Raw genomic sequence first — 21,074 nt, 5'->3', positions numbered from 1 at the left:
TTTTGAAAAATCAAAAGTTTTCTCCTTATCACTTAAATCGTTTGGTGTGATTTATTGGCTAAGGTTTGTTTAAAACTGTTATTCGGTGACCGAAATAAGATTCGGGAATAGTAAATCTCTTGTATGCTCTGTAAGAATTAATATAATGTGACGAATATTAGCATCACTAACTCATAATCCCATCACTAAGGCTATTAAATAAAGGCACAACAACAATAAAGCAAGCTGCCACTCCTGTGTAGGTACACAAATCAATCATCATTTACTCACATACATACAAGGCAACGGAGAGATACGCGCAAGCACATGTATGGCTGTGGCATGTGGCTATGCGAGAGACTATAAACTACAAGTATACATATCGCTGGTAACCAAGCATGAAGCTCTTGAAGTTACTAGACCTTAGGAGAAATAGGTGAACGAGGCAACCGATTATTTCGGGATTACTTTGGGACTATTTTGAGATCGTTATAGAATCATCTTGGCATCATTCCAGAGCAATTTCTAGAGCGGGATTATGTGAATAACTATTTCGGCATCTTTTTGGTATTATTTTGCAATAATTTCGCAGGGTTCGGAAAAATTCGTTTATGAATACGAAAAGTGATTGGGATATTACTATTATTGAATTGTTATCGACAATTATTGGCTTGTTAACGACAAGGTATCTGCTTTTATCGATAATAACTGTTCTCGAAGAGATTTCGGTATATTATCGGTGAACTATCGACATGTTATCGGCTTATTATCGAAATGTTATCGACTTAAAATCAAAAAAATATCGACTTGTCATGAACATGTTATCGACAAGATATCGATTAGTCATCGAGTTATAGAAAAATACTGATTTGTTGTCCTAAGGAAATGGACTTCTCGAAATTATATTAATATTAAATAAATTATATTAACTTATCGAAAAATTATTGATTCGCTATTTTTGTAAATTTCCTTCCGACAACAAATCGATATTTTTTTCGATAACTAATTTTTGTTAGTTTTTCTCGATAAAAATCAATATTTTTTCGATAATAAACCGGTAAATCATCAACAACGTTTTCTATCCTTAACAAATTTATTATTATTACGGTTATCACCAATCGCTAACTCATCTATAACTCCTTTTATCCTCCCCCTTCCTTTTATTTTCTATTATTCATGCAAGCATGCAAGCTAACATATAGGTATAGGAAGGGCACGAAAAGCTGTCCAAATCTTAGCGAAATCACCCATGTAATGCAGAATACAAACGATAGATGAATTGGCATGGAATGCCCCATTTTTATACGTGTTAATGGATCGCATTTATGCCAGCACATATGACGCCTTCATTTTTCGCTCGGTTATACTGTTTTCACACAGACGGCTTATTGAATAATAAAGGCAGTTTTCTACATTAAGACGCTTATTGAGCTCAATCTTCCCTACAAAATTCGAATCTATTATTATTTCATTAGTAGCTAATCGAATGCCTAATGAAAACAAAAGCACAATGCAACTCTGTTGGCAGCGTTCCGCTTCCGTTTCCGTTTCTTAGTTTTAGGTGTATTCAGTGCTTAAACATGTCATTTGTCAAAGCAAATGTCATTGTCTGCATGGCGGAACGATACAAGGTGGCCGCATCGAACAGCTGATTATAACCTTTTTTATTTGATTTGATACATCAACTACCGGCGCAGTACGATTTTGACATTTGTCCATCGAATTTACAAGTACATGGAATTTTGTTTGTTTGTGAGTATGTCACCATGCTCCCACCTTGTATCGTTCCGCCATGATTGTCTGTCTCATCCTTCATACTAATCGAGCAGTTACTTCTGTGTGAAAGCAAAAAATTTACGTTTTCATTAGCAGGTGAAATGAGATCATTAAGTTTCTGTGTGAAAACAGTATTACACTTTCTGTGCTAAGTAAATAGCATGAATAATGTCAATTCGTTGCTGAGGCACGCATATTTCGCAATAACTTCTTATTTTCTTTATTAAAGTGGGAAATGTCATTCTAATGTAAGTCAGGTAAACAAACATTTATGATGACAGCGTCATACCATGCAAGAACACAATTCAGGTTTATCACGCCAAAGAGCCGACCACCACTTGAAGTGCGCACCAATGTTATATTTAATAATTTTTCTTGTTAATGCTTTGATCATAGAAACGAATTTGGGTCACCAGACAGGAATTATGGTTAAATACTAAACAAATTAAAATCATAAAATATGGAAAGTGTTCTGTGTAACTCTGCATAATCTGGTAGTAGCAACTTCGCTGTTCACTTTATGGTTACCATTTAATGGAATATTATGCTCCATGGTTTGTAGAGCGGGAGGTTAATTTGAGCTTTTAATGGTTAAATATGCGTTTTATGGTTTTCAGCTTTTATTTAGTTTAATGTTTTTGTTGGGAGTTTAGTAGACTATGAACTTTGTATGAACGAGAACACGCCTTTCCTAAAATTGGACCGTGGATTTGAAAGACCCGGCACCTTTCCAACCTCTGCCAGACTATCGAGAAACAGTGCGCCCAGATACCGGACTCATCTTGTTTGCAGTCCTAGACATCGGCAGATTAGTGATGAATCGAATTCTCTTCCTCCTCATCCGGGTAGCTTCTACAGAGGAAGCTTGTTGGTATGCGCCATCGTCAGAGCATTGGTGCAATAGCGCAATGACCTGTGATGGTACCCGTAAGTACTCTCACTGAAGATTTGTTTAGCTTCCCTATCAGCATGGTCATAAGGGCCTTGAATCATCGCAATCGTCCTCGTTGGCCCACAGTGAGTCCGTTTCACTTATCTCGTATTCCTCGATTTTACTAAGTGGATAATCCAGCGTTGGTCGTACAAATTTATTCCTTTCAATATCGCTGCTCCCCGGGACCCAACAGAGAGAGACATGTGCTTTATGGACGCCAGCGAGGCTCGACACCTCTGCACAATATCCGACTTTATTATTAATTCTTATGCTTTCAAGGTGGTCGGGCAGTCGACAAAGATCGTTACCTTGATACCTGGGACCGTACTATCCTGGAGCAGTCTGGCTGCTCTCTCTACTCGTCTATTTAAACTTCATAATTTCCAGTTGTAAATAAGAAAGCTTCACTTGAAAATGAGAATAAGCAATGTAAAAGAGAATCCGTCACATGGAAATGAGAGAAGTTACTTGTAAATGCGAATGCGTCACTTCGATATGAGAAAACTCATTTGCAAATGAGAGAGCGAAAAAAGAAATACGAAAGAATAGTAAATTTGAAATGAGAAAGTGTTAGATTAAATACGAAAGCGTCACATGGAAATGAGAATAGTCAATTGTGTCAAATGACAGAGTAATAAATGATAATGCGAAAGCGCCATATGGATCGACGGACAGGGCGGTTGGCTTATATTGAGCACATGTACCTTTCGATAACGTCAGTTGTTCAACGCTGGGAAGAGCAGGCAAACCCTTTAAACCACTAAATTTTAGGTATGACCGATCTATAACCGTACTGACCACAACTTTTTTTGTATTATAAAAGCCAAAAAAATCGGAGTAAAAGGAATCAGTAGACCAAACCCAAACAAAAAGGACAATTTTGGATTAAAATGAACCAAGGTGGCAATCATGAATAAATGTCGAAGTTATTCAGGCCAATTCTGTATTATTTTTCCCATAGAGTTTAGCCATATCTCCGTAAATTTTTATATTAGAGTGGGGGAAATCTCGCCCAGAAAATTTATTGAGAACTGTATTATGATTTTCTGAGCATGCCTTTTGAGGTTTCTTATTTGGCTACTTGTCCGAAAAAAACATTTTTGATCGTTCAGAAGGAAGTATAACTATGAAAACAGCAAAAAACAAAAAAAAAAAAAACAATTTTGTATACCGCGTATTTCGGAACACCCCTTATTTTTCACGGTGTATAGAGTGCGGAGAGCATATGCCTGCGCTAAAATCTGTGTAAGAGCTTTTAGAAGTTTCACTCATGCGCTAGCAAATGGGCGTCTCTGATATAAAGTATTCCAAGTCAAGTATTAAAGCATTAAAAATAGTTCAAATGATTGATGGCTTAAACAAATAAAATACGTCACTTACTTTACAGACAAGGAAGAAATTGACAGCTGAGTTGGTTGTGCTTTAATGTTTAATGTCACATTGGCAACGTATCGGTGATCCCATACGTCATACCTTGCCAATTTTCTACTTTTGAAGTACGTCAGTCACGTCACATATATTGCACTTTTCTTTTTGGTGTTCATAGTACGCGCCTTTCAAAAATTGGTGTCTAAGTTAAGCAATTGTACTCAATGAAAATTTGTTATTATTTTGGTAATGTAATCTACAATTTTATTACTAAATAAAAGTTTGTCGTGATTTGTTATATGTCTCACTTTACGCCACGTACGCGGAAAATGACGCACGTTGTGACGGATTGTATCTGCCGAGTCCATAATACCGACTACTCTTTTTTTGCTGATATCATGCAATGAGTCTGTTGATTCTAAAAAACCGACATCACATTTACATTAAATAATTATATTTATGTTAAATGCACTTTTTTGAGGATCAATACTAATTTTACTAAATTTTTATTCTTCGAATTTTATATACTTTTTTTATTATTTTTTTAGTTTATGAGGAATTTCACCTTTATGTTTGCAATATAATATTTTATTTAAATAATATTTAAAAATTAACCTCCTTATTTATAAAAAATACGGTTAGTTTATAAAACTCTTATAATTGGAAATTTTTTTGGAAATGTCGGTTTAAAAAGCTTTATAGACCTTTTCTATTTTTTATAAATAAAGGGGTTAACAATAACGATCCATGCCATTCGATAGTGGAATCGGCACTAGCTAATGCTGCAAGTAGCCCGACGGAAGCGCTGCATTTAGCACCGTGCCCGCCAATGCCGATTCCCATTGACACGCGAGTCCGTTGCCAAATAAAACCAAAGGTGCAGGAACACGTTACCCTTCCGCCGACAAACGGGCGGTCTGTTTTGGTGCAACAATAGGTGGATGAAGTGAAGCGAATATTAACTGAAGGCGACTGTGTGAGAGCATTCATATATCGTTATATGGAATGCTCTCTCACTCCAAATATGTCAGCGGGACAGGAAATTTTAAATTAAATGTTATGAGCGGCGTACCTCAGGAAGGGTTGACATAATTTTTCACTTGCCTCCTCTACAAGTGTTTGTGCATGGATTAGCCGCGAAAGGCGCTCTACGACCAAAATAATCCAACATGTAGAAATCAATCGAATATGGGCACGCGACGTTATTAGATGACATGACCTAACGTCCGACACCAATCATATCACTGAGGCTTTTGTCTTCCAGGTGCAGAAGATAATATATCGTACAAGGGAGAAATGGGAGGAAGGCCTAGACAGTGGTACAGTTATGACTCAAAAATGGAAAAGGGAACTGAAGCTGGAAAGTACTCAACGCATCTGCAGGTAAATGAAGCGTACCGACTTCCTGACTCATGCAGTGTGTTCCAGGCGGAAGTCTACGCCATAGAGAGAGCAGCCAGATTGCTCCAGAACAGTATTGTCGCAGACATCAATGTAGCGATATTTATCAACAGTCAAGCCACCTTAAAAGCATTAGAGTCTAACGTGATAAAGAATATCGTGCGTAGGTATCAACACTCGTTGGCATACAAAAGGCACCTAAAAGTCTCCCTTTGCTGAGTGCCGCGGCACAGCGATATTGAAGGGAATGAGTTTGTAGGTAAGATGGTTAGGAAAGGTTCCGAAATTGATATAAGCGAGGCGGACAGCTTCGCACGACCACCCCTGAGCTACCTCCTGAGGAAAATCGAGGAATATCAGTTTCGGGCAACGGAACCGCTGTGGATCAAACGGGATGATTGCTAAGCTTCAAGGTCTGTCCGGAAGAGGAACAAGATACGTCGATTCATGACTTACTCTGCCGATGTCAAAGACGAGAATACTCCCCATCAGGGAGAGAATGAAATGCTATCCAAAGAGTTCCAGTTGAATACCCAGAAACCTGGGCATCCCAACAGACATCTGATTGATGAGCCAACACTGCCCAGGGGCTTAAGTAGTCATCTCCGTGAGCATTTGAGGAAATACGGCACCTGAGAACGTATGGAGCCAAAAAACACAAGCAGGTCCTCAGTGGCCGAGTCACTCTAGCTCAACTTCGATCTGGATACTGTAACAGGTTAAACTCTTACCTATCCAGAATCAACCCTGACATACAAAATGTATGCCCTGCTTGCAATGTGTCTCCACATGACACCAACCATCTCGTAATGTGGAAACAACGCCTCTAACACCCCTCTCATTATGGTCCACCCCTGCTGAAACAGCAAGTTTCCTTGGACTCCCGGTAGAGTATATTGATGACAAATTGTGATCGGTCACACCCATTGGATGGGGCGAAGCACTGCTACAACAACAACTGAAAACAAGATGACTCAGATATCTGGCCGCACGAGTTTTTGACAGTCTCGCAGGGGTTAGGAAGGGGGATCTTTCACTCCTGGTTAAGTTCATCAGCGAAAACAAGTGGTTCGTTGAGGATCGTTAGCTAAGTATCTGGTTGGACGAATGCGCCGCCAACCGCCACTCAGTGACTGCACTCGCAATCGACAAAAATGTCTTCGAGCGGAAGTGTGAGGAAATTTCCACGCACGCACTCTTAACGTAACCTAAACTTCTAAATTTTCTTCACCGTACACCAAATGCGTAGGGCATGGGAACATCTGACTTAAGCTAATTAGGGAATAAACAATTGTAAACAAATTGTGAAAGAACAAACAATAACACTCAATTCGAACAAAAAAAGAGATAAAATACAAAATCTTAGAAAACCGTTCCCAACGTTCAAAATCATTTTTTAATACCTTCACATTGGCCTTAATCTAATATATAAAATTCTTCTGTCACGGTTTTAGCGGCTGAACTCCTCCGAAATGGCTGATCCGATTCTCATGAAATTTTGTGAGCATATTGGGTAGGTCTGAGAATCGGCCAACGTCTACCTTTTTTTTCGCTACGTGCCTAGGGTCTTGAGATCAAAACGTGGACCCGGGTACCCCTGGAATGTGTTTATACAATATGGATATCAAATGAAAACTGTTGATGAGTGCTATAGTACAGGATAATTTTCATACAACTGGGGGGCTAGGGTCTCGAGATATAGCCCAAAACGTGGACCCGGGTACCCCTAGAATGTGTTTATACAATATGGATATCAAATGAAAACTGTTGATGAGTGCTATAGTACAGGATGATTTTCATACAACTGGGAGGCTAGGGTCTCGAGATATAGCCCAAAACGTGGACCCGGGTACCCCTAGAATGTGTTTATACAATATGAATATCAAATGAAAGCTGTTGATGAGTGCTATAGTACAGGATAATTTTCATACAACTGGGGGGCTAAGGTCTCGAGATATAGCCCAAAACGTGGACCTGGGTACCCCTAGAATGTGTTTATACAATATGGATATCAAATGAAAACTGTTGATGAGTGCTATAGTACAGGATAATTTTCATACAACTGGGAGGCTAGGGGCTCGAGATATAGCCCAAAACGTGGACCCGGGTACTCCTAGAATGTGTTTATACAATATGGATATCAAATGAAAACTGTTGATGAGTGCTATAGTACAGGATAATTTTCATACAACTGGGAGGCTAGGGTCTCGAGATATAGCCCAAAACGTGGACCCGGGTACCCCTGGAATGTGTTTATACAATATGGATATCAAATGAAAACTGTTGATGAGTGCTATAGTACAAGATAATTTTCATACAACTTGGAGGCTAGGGTCTCGAGATATAGCCAAAACGTGGACCCGGGTACCCCTGGAATGTGTTTATACAATATGGATATCAAATGAAAACTGTTGATGAGTGCTATAGTACAGGATAATTTTCGTACAACTGGGAGGCTAGGTTCTCAGATATAGCCCAAAACGTGGACCCGGGTACCCCTGGAATGTGTTTATACAATATGGATATCAAATGAAAGCTGTTGATGAGTGATATAGTAAAGGATAATTTTTATACAACTGGGAGGCTAGGGTCTCGAGATATAGCCCAAAACGTGGACCCGGATACACCTAGAATGTGTTTTTGCATTATGGGTATCAAATTGAAGCTGTTGATGTGTGCTATAATACAGAGTAAGTTTTACACCGCTGAGTGACTAGGGTCTCGAGATATAGGCCAAAACATGGACCCGGATACCCCCAGAATTTGTGTGTATTATGGATATCAAATGAAAGCTGTTGCTGAGAGCTCTAAAGTTCATTGTGATATTCGATTTAGTCGCATCAACCTGGCAAAACTGATAAATATGCATGCGAAGCCGAAATAAAGACAAGAATTAATAATACCCACATACCTATTTACATACGTCGTATTCGATTTGCCTGAAATTTCGTATATAAATTTGCCTATATTAGTATTTACGATGCTTTTTTCCGGGAAGTATACCAGAGACGGACTGGGACTGGGATTAGGACTAGGACTGGGACTGAGACTGAGACTCGGAGTGGGACTGGAACAAAATACATACCACCCTCTGTGACTGGAAATAAGAGATGAAGAAGAAGGAGAAAAACTAGAGAGAAGAGAAAAGAGAGAAGGAGACTGAGAACGAGATTGAATGAGACGAAGATGGAGATGAAGCGAAAAAGACGGAGGGAGGAGTGAATAAAAAGATTAGGAAAAGTGTAGAGGGATAGGGCAGAAAAAGCTTATTAAAATGTATGCAGATAGGCCAAATTTAGGGCAGAACAACGTCTGCCGGGTCTGCTAGTGTATATCTAATATTGACAATAATTTTGCATCCACAGCTGTTACAAATTTCCACAAATAATTCATTTCGCTTTTTTTCTGTCTGCTTTCATTTTTCAGCTCAGCAATAATTTGTAAATTGTAATTTTTTCCATTTCATTTTAACTGCGTTCCGCACAACAAACGGAACGCCATGAAAAATTCTTACTCATGCTAAAAATAAAAGAAAACATGAATAACAAATAAATTGCAAAAATTCTTTATTTGAAATCACAAAAAAACAAAAGAAAAATGTGGGCATTAGTCATTCTGTATTTTTTGCTACGAGTTGTTATTTATATGAGATATCGCAGAGAAGCCAAAAAGTGAACCACTCAGTGTGATGATTAAAAGTGAGGTTAAACAGAGTTCAATTTGTAATTACTTTTAAAAAATATATAAGCTATGATGAGTTGTACCTGAAAGTAGAGCAATATAAGTTCGTTTTTTTATTAAAAAAAATGTTTAATATTACTTACTTTTACTACTTTTTAAATCCCAGTGACTTGCAAAATGCCTGATGTGGCGTGTGGACCCCCAGTAGCGTTCGTAATGAACTTTTGCTGAATCAATTTTTTTTAGCTATACACTTTTTACAGTTACTATAATAATTTGTATTTACTTGCTTTTCTGTGCGTGTTTTTTGGCCCATACAAAATTTTAGAAAAAACTGTTTTTAATTATTCGCAAAATTATAACTACATTAAATTTTGACATTTCTAATTTCCAAGCGCTATTTCCTGGCGCTACAACAACTCAAGTGTCAATTTCAAATGCCACTTTGTGAAAAATGGCAATAATCGCTTTGAGGTTGTGTAAAGTGGGGATAATGACTGGTTTGTTGCAGTTACCATTTCATTGGAAAGTTTTGTACAAAAGTTGATAACGAGTTGCAATTGCAATTTTGACAGTTAAATTATCAAATATCATTTTGATAGTTAACTTATTGAGAGTACGCATATTGATAGGTGTGGGTAATTTACGTAAAAACATTCAGCTTCAAAAGTTGATATCGCTCAACAAGTGGCTGGCAGGAAAACCAAGAAAAAACTTTCGGTGTTGAGTCACAATTAGAGTTGACAAGTATTCACGTAGCTCTAACTTTGTCACAGTAACTACAAGTTCATAGAATATCGCAGCAACAGCTTCAAAGAAAATGCTGTGACTATGCTGGATGTGTCGCTTACCAGGCAAATCATTGTTGTGTTCCTCAAAAATCGCATAGGCTCTCAATTGTAGTCACAATTTGTGTCACAGCGACTGCAACTTCACAAAAATATCGCTGCTATCGATTCTAATAAATCCCTGAGACTGGACTGGCCGTGACACGTGACACTTATCAATAATGGCAATCATAGGTATAATATGAAAAAATTATCATGTAATTTGTGCTTCAACAAAATGGCTTTAAAAATCGCAGCAAATTGTGACTTCGATTAGTGGTAAGGGTGATCTGCACTGCGACTGAAGTCATTTTGCTCTGCTATCACCAGTGTCACAGTTTAGCGAAAATATCACTCCGACTAACAAGTCAAAGTGACAAGTCACGGTGTTCCTAAAAATGGTGTGGACTCTAAATTGTAGTCAGAATTTGTGTCACAGTGACTGCAATATCACAAATTTATCGCTGATAAAGATTCGAAGAAATCGCTGAGACTAGACTGACACTTATTAATAATAGCCATCACAGGTATAATATAAGTCAATGATCAAGTGATTTGTGCTTCAACAAAAGGGCTATAGATTTCGCGCTACCGACTTGGTGTAAGGCTTATTCTGAGCTGCGGTTGAGGTCATTTTCTCTACCATAACCAGGGAGTCATAGTTTCGCGTAAAAATCGCTCCGACTTACAAAGTCACAGTCACAAATAATGTTTGGGTTTCAAATATCGCAAGGTTCTACAATTAAAGTCACAATTTGTGTGACTTAAGCCCAATTTTTCAGCGCCAATCTGAACTTAATTTAAAGTTGACTAGAGTTTAACCTTGTAAGTTTGGTAGTTAACATATAACTTTACCGCTCAACTTCAAGTTTAAATTCTAGAAAATGTTTACTCAAGTTTAAACTCGCACCGAAAAACCGACCTTTAAAATTGAAGTATATTGTGGCGACTATTACCAGTTTAGATACGTCAATATGCAGCTAGTAAATAAATGTACAACAACAGCGAAGCAAGCAGCCACACACAGCAAAGGTAAGAGTATTTTCGCTCTTTACAAATATGTAATCAGCACCTAAGAGTGAAGAAGAAAGATACACAGTCAAACACATACATGTAATCAGCTAAGAGCGAAGATGACATTACTCACGCACGTTCATGTATATAGCTATATAACCAACTATTCGAGAAGACTCTTCGCGAAGAGTCTAAACACCCTGGGAGTAATAAGTGAACGAGTCGAACTGAGAGTATAAACGGAGCGCAGTCCAAGCGATCACTCAGTTTGGTTTAAAATGTTGGAATTGAGGTACGCAAGTAATTTAATTACGAAGTACTACTACTATAGTAGTGCTGTAAATAAAGAACACTTTGTTATACTGAATATTTGAGTTATTAATTCGGCAGTTCAGGGATTCCAATGAAAAAAAGGTGCAGAATAACCAAGAGTTTCCTAAAACTCGTTAGAATATTAATAACATAGACCATATAATGTTAAAAAAAAAACACTTTTTCTTGAAATTAATTCCAAAATATTCGGCAATATAAAAAAAAATGTTTCCTTTCAAAAACTTTAATATAAGTTTGTAGCACACATACACTTTCTCAGTGCTAAACTACTGTCACATTTCGAAAATTATACATTTCTAAAAAAGTGTGCTAATGCAATTTGGAACGAAAAAATTTCAACTATTTTTTTTAAAGACCTCAAACGGTGCCTGCCAAGGAAAATCTATGTCACTTGGCACGTCGTTCTATGATGACATAAGTACATAGTAAACATATGAGGGTACTAACAAAAGTTCGCTTAGCTGGTAATTCTTAAATAATTTTTTGTTTTTAAAAACAGATAATAAGAAACTCTTTGCAGAACAGCTGAGAATGTGTTAGGTGAGGTTTCATTACAAATTTCAACAAAAATTCGTTTTGTAGTTCCGTTTACTTTTGGGACTAAACTATGTTAGACCCTAATGTGTGCATATTCGAAAAAAGATTGTTCAAAGCTAAAATGTGGGAAGCAAGTGGCTGCAATTAATTGCTCTTTCTGTAAATATATAAAACAAATATTTTTAGTATGCCGTGTTTATCGTTTTGTAGTCCATATCTGCAGTTGTATGGTTACTTGTCTACATACATTATATATGTAGATAGAGAATCCCAAATTTACATTTGTGGTCACGTTTTTATAAATACCAATTATCTGAGCAAAAACTTACATATTTATTGCTTCTGAGTTCTGAAATTGTATTTATGTAAGTAGGATAGTATTTTTATTAAGGGAATATATATGTACATATATTAGACTAGGTCGATTTAATAACCGATATCGCGCCATCGATTTTTCGATAGGATTTGGGCTCAGGAAAAAAGTTCCACTACGCATACCCAAAAAAATAATTTCGAGCCTGCGAAATTTAATTTTTATGACTTTTTTTCGACTTTGATTTTTAAGGTTTTTTCATGGCCTACTAAAAAAATTTTCATTTGATTGTAAAATTTTCATGTATACCCTGTCCGACCCAAAAATGTCCGCTAAAAACGTTGGCGATAACAGTTTTTTGAAAAAAACCTTAAAAATCAAAGTTGAAAAAAAGTCAAAAATATGAAATTTCGCAGGCTCGAAAATTATTTTTTTGGGTATGCGTAGTGGAACTTTTTTTCTGAGCCCAAATCCTATCGAAAAGTCGATGGCTGGATATTTAGTTAATTTTATTCCAGTTTATTTAATGAATTTTTTGTTTTGTTAATTTTTGTGTTTACTTTTGTATTTGCTTGCTTTTGCTATTTTTTTGTTTTGTTATTTTATTATTTATTTTGTTAAATAACACAATATTTATTTATCCCATTTTATTTTATTCTGTTTTTCTTTCTCATTTTATTTATTATTTTATTTTATTATTTAATATTACAATTTTATCTATTATATGCGGTAGACAGATAAAATAAAAAAAACAATAAAAAGGCCAATATAGAAAAAAATTACTTGAGTAAAAAATTAATATTAAACTTACCAACAACGAAGGGTAACTTTGGTGTGAGCGAACATACAAAGGTATGTACAGAACACAGAATAAATCTATGCAAAGAAGGCAATTTGGGAAAAGTTGTTTTGTAATAGTTCAACCATGGCAGGAGTGCTGGTTCAAGTTTCACTCGCTGGAGAAAGTGCTTTATGAAAATTTACAAGGTATAATCGAAACAGCTCTCACCTTGTTCTTCCTTATGGCACTTTGTTTAAATTTGTTCCAAACTATTAAATAAAAAAAGTTTGTTTTTTATAAATTTTTAAGTTTTTTGTTTTTTATTGCAGTTTATTTATTTTTTTTTTTTTAATTTTATTTATGTTTATTAATTAGTTTTGAATTTTATCATTATACTCGATTTTATTGTGTATATATTTTTTCTATTTTTTCTTCTTCCCACACGTTATTTCTTGCTCTTCTTTTGTCTTTGTTATTTCTGTTTAGTTTAGTTTTATATAATTTTATCTTACGGTATTTTCTGATTAGTTTCGACGATTTTCTACATTTCTTTGTTTGTTTTATTTTCCGCTATTGTATGTAATTTTATTTTGTTAAATCTCTTTTTTCCTTTTTGTATTGCAATACATTGCTTTTTATTTTCATCTATTTATTTAAAGCTTTTTTATTTTATAGTACTTCAGTATTTTTCTATTATTTTATTTTCTTATATCTAAATTAAATTAAATTTATTTTATTTAATATTATTTTATTTCAATTTGCTCTATTTTATTTTATTTCAATTTATTTATTTAGATTATTATTCACTTATTTTAATTTAATTCAATGTAATTTATTTTTTTTAATTTATTGGATTTTTTTTTATATATTATTTTATTTTACTTTGTTTTTTTTTTATTTTATTTTATTTCATTTTATTTTATATTATTTTATTTTATTTTATTCTTTTATTTACATTTTTTTATTTGTGCATATATATTATTTTATTTTCTTTTATTCTATTTTATTCCATTTATTCATTTATTAAATTTTGTTTTTATTTTATTTCATCTTGTCTAACCTAATTTTATTATATTTTTTCTATTTTGTTTTATTTAATTTTATTTTATTTTTTTATTTAAATTTGTTAAATTTTATTTATTGTTGTTATATATTATTTGATTTTATTTTCTTTTATTCCAATATAGTTCATTTTTTATTTTATTTCATTTTACTTAACTTTATTTTTATTTATTTTTTTCTATTTTATTGCATATATTTTGATTTAGATTGTTTTATTTTATTTTACGTTATTTTATTTTATTTTACTTCTATTTTATTTATTTTCTTGTTAAGTTTAATTTAATTTTATTGTACTTTATTTTATTTTACCTTATTTTTTATATTTATTTTATTGTTTTTTCTATTTTTTCACATATTTTTATTTAGACTGTTTTATTTTACTTTATGTTATTTCATTTTATTTTATTCTATTTTGTTTTATTTTGTTTTATTAAATTTAATTTTATTTCCTTTTATTTTACTGTAGTAAAATTTTTTTCATATTTTGTTTTATTTTATTCTATTTTATTCTATTTTACTTAATTTTATTTAATTTAATTAATTTTGTTTTATTTTATTTTATTTTATTCTATTCTATTGTATTTTTTTCTATTTTATTTCATAGATTTTATTTAGAGTGTTTTAGTTTTTTGTGTTTTTTTTTGTAATTCCGTTTGGTTTATTTTAATTTTATTTCAACAATTTTCAACTATGCCTGAACTCCATACTCCCAAAAGCATTTTATTTTCCTCTTTAAATTTTCTACCCATGTACGCTGCTTATCAAATTTCAATGCCTTTCCCATCCATGACTTCCTTAGAAATCTGAGATCGCTATAAATAGTTCAGCAATTGTTAAAAATACATTGAGTGTCTATCAACGAGAACGAGCGATCCATATGCAGGCAAGCATTTAATTCTGATACGGACTGCAGCATTTTTATTTTTGTCGGCCCTCTTTTTGCAACAGCATCCAGTTTAATGAACGCCATTTACTCACGAACACTCACTTGTCCTAAGTTGCAACTTTTTTGTTTTTGTATTTTCCCAACAAAGGCTGCAACAAAGGCATGCTATTTGTTCAACTGCACCCATAGTCACACATGTATACATACGTACATACATACACACACACTCGAGCTCTTACATATTACCACGCCACTCAAGTCATATCTATGGAGCAGCAACATGTTGTTGCGGCTGCTGCTGCTGCTGGCTATTACTCCGCTGGTTGTCGTGTTTGCTGTCATTGATTGGCATCAACCATTAGTTGATTAAATTTTTGTATTTTTTGTATTCATTTACTCCATGATTTTTCTTTCTTCTTGGAAAGCATTTTTAAGCGTTCAATGCCATTTTATGTACACTTTGTGTTGTAAGGAGTGGGCCGATTGCTCTTTGTGCTCACATATTTATGTATATACTCGTAAATGTAAAACTTTTGATTTTCAAAATTTGTTTCCACATCAAGTACATATGTACATATGTATGTAACTGTGTGTGTACACGACTCCCCTCCCACATGTTGCTGACTGTCACTTCACAATAAATTTCAAGATCAAGGGCAAAATCAGAAAAAGCAATGAAATGTAGTACAACAGCAACAACACTCAACAATGCAAGATGTAACATTGTACGTAGCGCATTTATAGCAAATTTGTTGCTAAGTGTTGCATGTGTTTGTATGTTGTACGTTTGTGTGTATGCATTGGTAATGGGGAATAAAAGAAGGTGGTTGTCTTGCAATTTATTACATCTGCAACAAACATGACATAATGACAGCGGCAGTTGCTATAAATAGATAAACGCTAACAAGTCTGGATATTAAGTGGAGAAACCACAAGTTGGCGTTGTGGTTGCCAGAAGGAGGAAAATATACAACGTTAACCATTTAAATGGGGCACAACATTTATTATGTTTGCTTTATTTAATTAGTTTGTTTTATTAAATTTTATAGCAGTTAGCATGTTATGTTATGCTATGTCAATATATTGGACTACCTATATGTTATGCTGCATAAAGTTTGCGATGCTCTGTTCATTATGCTATGTTTTGTTATGTTTTTTCCTGTCATATTATATAAATCTTATTCCATGTTAAATGGCTTTTTGTAATGCAATGTTCTCTCATGCTATGTTTTTTAATTTTACGTTACATTGGGGCGCTTGTGCTGTGTTGTACTTTGTTGCGTTGTGCCATTTTTTTTTTGTATTGGATTATGTTATATTATGTTTTACTTCATTATGTTATGCTATGTATTTTTATGTTTGCTTATATTTTATTTTATTTCATATATTTTATTATATTTTACTTTGCTTTATGGTGCATTTTTCAATATAACAACATTCTATTTTACTTTGTGTTATGCAACGTAAAATTGTGATATGTTTTGTTTGTTATGTTATATCATGTTGTGTTGCGTTATGTCATGTTATGTCTTAAAATATTATATTTATGGCATATCACTTTGTTTATGTTCTGAGGTGTTGTGTTATACTGAACATTCTATTTTACTTTGTGTTATGCAACGTAAACTTGTGATATGTTTTGTTTGTTATGTTATACCATGTTGAATCGCGTTATGTCATGTTATGTCTTAAAATATTATATTTATGTCATATCACTTTGTTTATGTTCTAAGGTGTTGTGTTATACTGGGTTATGCTATTATATGTTAGTAACGCCATCTTAATAATTATATAACGCCATCTTAATAAACGCAAAAAACGAAGATTCTATCGAGTGCTGATTGGAATAACACTCCACCTCGGCTGTTGTCTCGGAAACACCCTATCTAAGAAAACGTTTGAAAAACGACCGATTTCAGAATTTGTTTCAAAAATGGCCCATCTCAGATTCGATTGATTCAAAAAGGTATGTAATGCATTCTAAACTTACAAAATCCCGAAAAACAAAATTCTAAAACACTTTATCCAGACACGACCAAATCCCGAAAATTTATAATCCCGGTGTTTTTTAGTAAAATTAGATGGTGTGTTGTCGGGATGTGGAGTTGTCAGGATTTCGTCTAGTCGGTTATTATGTTGTTGGAATATTGTCTTTGCGGAATTTTTTATATCGGGATTTCGTTATATTTGGATTCTGTCTTGGTGGGGTTTATGAGAATGGTCGGGAATATTTTTTAAAAACGCTCTATCTGAGCAATATTTCAAAACATTTTCACATTAGCTGAAACGTGCTTGAATCCAATCCTGAGATGAGGCTTTTTCTTAAATATGGATTTTTTGAAAAATATTCTCATATAGCACGTTTTTGAACTGGAAGCCGAGATAGTGTGATATTCCACTCAGCCGTCGATATCTCAAGTGTGCTCTGAAAATTTGAGTTTTTGGAATGTAATATTTTGGACTCTTGTCGCATGTGAGGCAAGCTCTAGAAATTTGATTTTATTGGATACCCTAAATGCTGTTGTTAGTTCCAAAGAAACTATCGTTTAAAACTCTACTAAAATTTCCATGGATACCTTTATTTAAATACCAAATGATCTGAGAAAAGGAAACCTTTCCAGCGCTGACGATCGTGCCGGCAATGAGTAACTTTAACTAAAATGTTTGCCTTCAGACTTCCACTTTGCATTGTAACGAACGAACGTTTGTTTATCAAAGATTGCTTTTCGGGGCACGGTTATGTTAGGTTTAACTGGCTAGTCTGGGACGACCTCACACACACTGAATGAGTCCATAGTGTTACCAGAAATTTGTTTAACGATAAACCTGAAAAACCATATCAAATCCCAGGATGTATGTTATAAAATTACTTCGTCATCTTGGTTAATGCTACTAGTTATATAGGACTTATGCCTTTTGCAGCTTCTAGATCTGATATATGTATCACTGCTTATAGCAGGAGTCTTAACCTGGCGAGCGTAGGACATGAGCACGAAATGTGCCCTATAGTTTTCTCCTGAAACTCGCATTTCATTGCAAGAATGTGAAAGCAGAAGGCAGTGCCCAGTCCAATCAGAATACCCGTCATAAGACTACAGTGATATCTTTTTACTAATAAGAGTAACTTTGTTAGTCAAACTTTGTGGGACCTGCACATTCTTGGACACTTTACACCGCCGCGGTTGGGTCCGCGCCTTTCCTGCTTGGGGCTTATACATTATATCTTTATTGAGCGATGTTTACATGTATTTCGGATAATATTTGATGAACCTGATGGCTAGTCTTCTAGTGAAAGCGACAACAGAAAAGAAGTTCAAAGACTCCCGGATGAAGGTTCAAATAGCGCCGAAACACGTAGAAAACAAGGAAAATATCTATTAATTGCCTTCTAGTAATCGGCAGTAGAGTCAATTAAAAAAACACGCGGGGTCGCCCCTCGGCAGTGTTTGGCAAGCACTTGGAGTGTATTTCTGCCATGAAAAGCTTTCAGTGAAAACTCATTTGCCTTGCAGATGCCGTTCGGAGTCGGCATAAAACATGTAGGTCCCATCCCGACAATTTTTAGGAAACATCAAGAGGAGCACGATGCAAATTGGAAGAGAAGCTCGGCCTAAAATCTCTTCGGAGGTTATCGCGCCTTACATTAATTAGTTTACAATAAAAAAATCACACTTACAATTCATTCAAACGATCACCCTGTGCAGCAGCTGCTGCTGCGGCCGCCGCAGCAACTTGACGTAGTAATGCAGCCGCCGTATTAGTCGCAACCATGCCATTAGTGGGCGCTGTTGTTGCTGTTGCATTAATTGGTGTTGTTGTTGGCTTGGTTATAGACGGGGCAGTTATTGTTGTAGGTTGCCGTCTTGGCAATGTTGCAATGGTTTTGGCTGCATTAATTGATGTTGCTGATACGACCGGCGTTGTTGTTGCGTCTGCTGATGTATTGGGCTCACAATGAAAGCCGCGATCCTCCCGCACCATATAAGAGGGTAAAGTTTCAATAATTGCATTCGCTTTGTTATTATATGAACCCAAGAGTTCACGATATTTTGAATAAACAATCCGTTTTAGTTGAGGATTTGCTGGCGAGTTTGTAGTGTTGGCAGCGGGAGTGGGCGAGGCCGTTGGTGTAACAGCATGTTGCATGGTGGTGGCCATTTTTCACTTGGTCGCCGGCTGCGTTTTTACGTTTGAATTAAAAATGCAAATTAAACTTTATGTTTTGGACTGTTCGCGCAGGCTATGTACTCAGATCTTTTAATCACTTATTGTTGTTGGACATACAATTTCACTGGTGCAAAAAAAGTTGGCAAAATAAATTCACTTCAATTGGTTACTTGGTTGATTTTGTAGTCACTTCGTTTGCTCGGTAATTCAGTGCTTTTTGAAATCACTGTATATCACTTAATTTTTTCTTTTTTTCAATTATGTAGTTCTATAAGCAACAATTGCTCGTTATTATAAGTTATTGTTGTGAGACTTTTTTTATTTGCAATTTTATGCGAATTTGCTTCGATTTCGTTTTAATTTCATTTATTCCAGTTCAATTGATTTTATGAGTTTTTAATAAACACTTAATGCTGTTATTGTTATTGTATGATTTCCTGTTTTTTTTGTTATGCCTAGAAATTTTATAATAAATTACCTCAACATTTTCTAAATTTTTCAATGAGAAAAAAATCAGCTCATAAAACGTTCAATTAATTAGTAGTTGAAGTGTGGGTGCCGCTGGAATTCCTTTACACATTACAAGTATTTCACTTTACTGCAGTCTTACAACAACAAATTATTCTATCACTATTCTAACACATTAGGTACATATGTACTTGAATTTGCCACACAGCCTACAACAGCAACAATTTATGGCACGTGTTTGGAAAATATTTGATTTTATTGCACATCTTCTGTTTTAGTTCATTTGTTTAATGAACATTTTTTTATACCCAGTTGTAGTTGTATATCAAAATGATCAGAGTCGATGAAGAGTGTCTGGGTGACCGCGCTTAGCTGGGCGTGTTTTAACTTTGCTTCAGAAATTCTACAGCTGCTTTACAAAAATATATAATTAATACTAGCTGGCAACCCTAACTTTAGTTTGAAAGTCATTTTGGCATATTTCATACAGGGCCCGTATTACGTGTTACGATCCGTGATCCAAACAAATTTTTTAAATCACAATAGCTCTGAAATGGTGGATCGGATTAATGGCATATGCGAACTAGCGACAAATAGAATTCGTTAGATCCATAACTTGATAAAATTGTTCGAAATAGTTTGACAGTTGCGTAGTCATCGCTTGAGTGAAAATGTTTTCCATCACTGATCGTAACACCTAATACGGGCCCAGATTTTTCACTAACTTTCAAAAATGCGACAAGAGAGCTTTGAATGCAGCGACTAAAATCTTCGAGATATCGGATATACAAAGCAATAAATATGATAAAGTTAGGTGGCAACACTACATACAAATATGACGTGAAAAACCTTTCGTTTGATATCGATTTTGGCATATCTCACTTAAATTTGTTCAATGTGCAATAGGTGGCAACCTTGTGCAATCATCCTAAGCCGCAACACCGAATCTGAAAACGCTTGGTTGTAGCATATTATCAATATACAACATTTTATGCAAATGCTTATGTGGCAATTGTAGCTGAGTGGCAACCTTGTAAATATGTACGCCGTGGCAATTGTAGCTGAGTGGCAACTTTGTAAATATGTACGCCGTTGCAATACCTACTGAAAACTACAGTCCTCCCTCGGCGAACAAAAATCACGCTCTACAAGTCGCTAATCATACCTGTCCTGATGTATGGCTCGGAATCATTGACCATGTTAAGAGAAGGTGAGATGGCTCCTGGAGTGTTCGAGGGAAAAGTTCTCCGGAAGATTTATGGCTCTGTTCGTGATGCCGACGGCGAGTATCAAAGGAGGTATAATGATGAGCTTTACGCGGATATGAAGATAGTCTAGCGAATAAAAAACCAAAGGTTTCGATTAGGTTATGTTATGCGAATGGACGAAGACGCTCTGGACGTAGAAGAATCGATACTGTAGTTTGGAAGCACACGAAGGAGGGAGGAAGACCTCCACTGAATTGGGAGAGACAGTTGGAGGAAGTCTTGACCGCCAAGTGTCATTAGGCATCAGTCATCGCCTGTTACCGGTATTACTTGAAGCAA

At 35.1% G+C, this 21,074-nt stretch overlaps 1 protein-coding gene across 14 annotated transcripts in view; it reads right to left on the bottom strand.

Annotated features, from left to right (window-relative positions):
- The window catches only part of LOC137239669 (uncharacterized), a 148,892-nt gene that overhangs the window by 48,997 nt on the left and 78,821 nt on the right, over positions 1-21,074 (bottom strand). For 5 of the 14 annotated variants that reach the window (XM_067765221.1, XM_067765220.1, XM_067765222.1 and 2 more), the window contains exon 2: positions 18,569-19,514. The exons of the other annotated variants lie outside the window; for them this stretch is intronic. In XM_067765221.1, the coding sequence (XP_067621322.1) occupies positions 18,569-19,050 (482 nt within the window). In that variant the 5' untranslated portion in view covers positions 19,051-19,514. The remainder of the gene's footprint in view (positions 1-18,568; positions 19,515-21,074) is intronic. 14 annotated transcript variants of the gene reach the window in all.

This window comes from Eurosta solidaginis, chromosome 2 (genome assembly GCF_040869045.1).
Source record: "Eurosta solidaginis isolate ZX-2024a chromosome 2, ASM4086904v1, whole genome shotgun sequence".
In the NCBI taxonomy this organism is placed as follows: Eukaryota; Metazoa; Arthropoda; class Insecta; order Diptera; family Tephritidae; genus Eurosta; species Eurosta solidaginis.
Note: the sequence above shows the minus strand (reverse complement) of the source record. Positions and strands in the feature narration are given on the sequence as shown.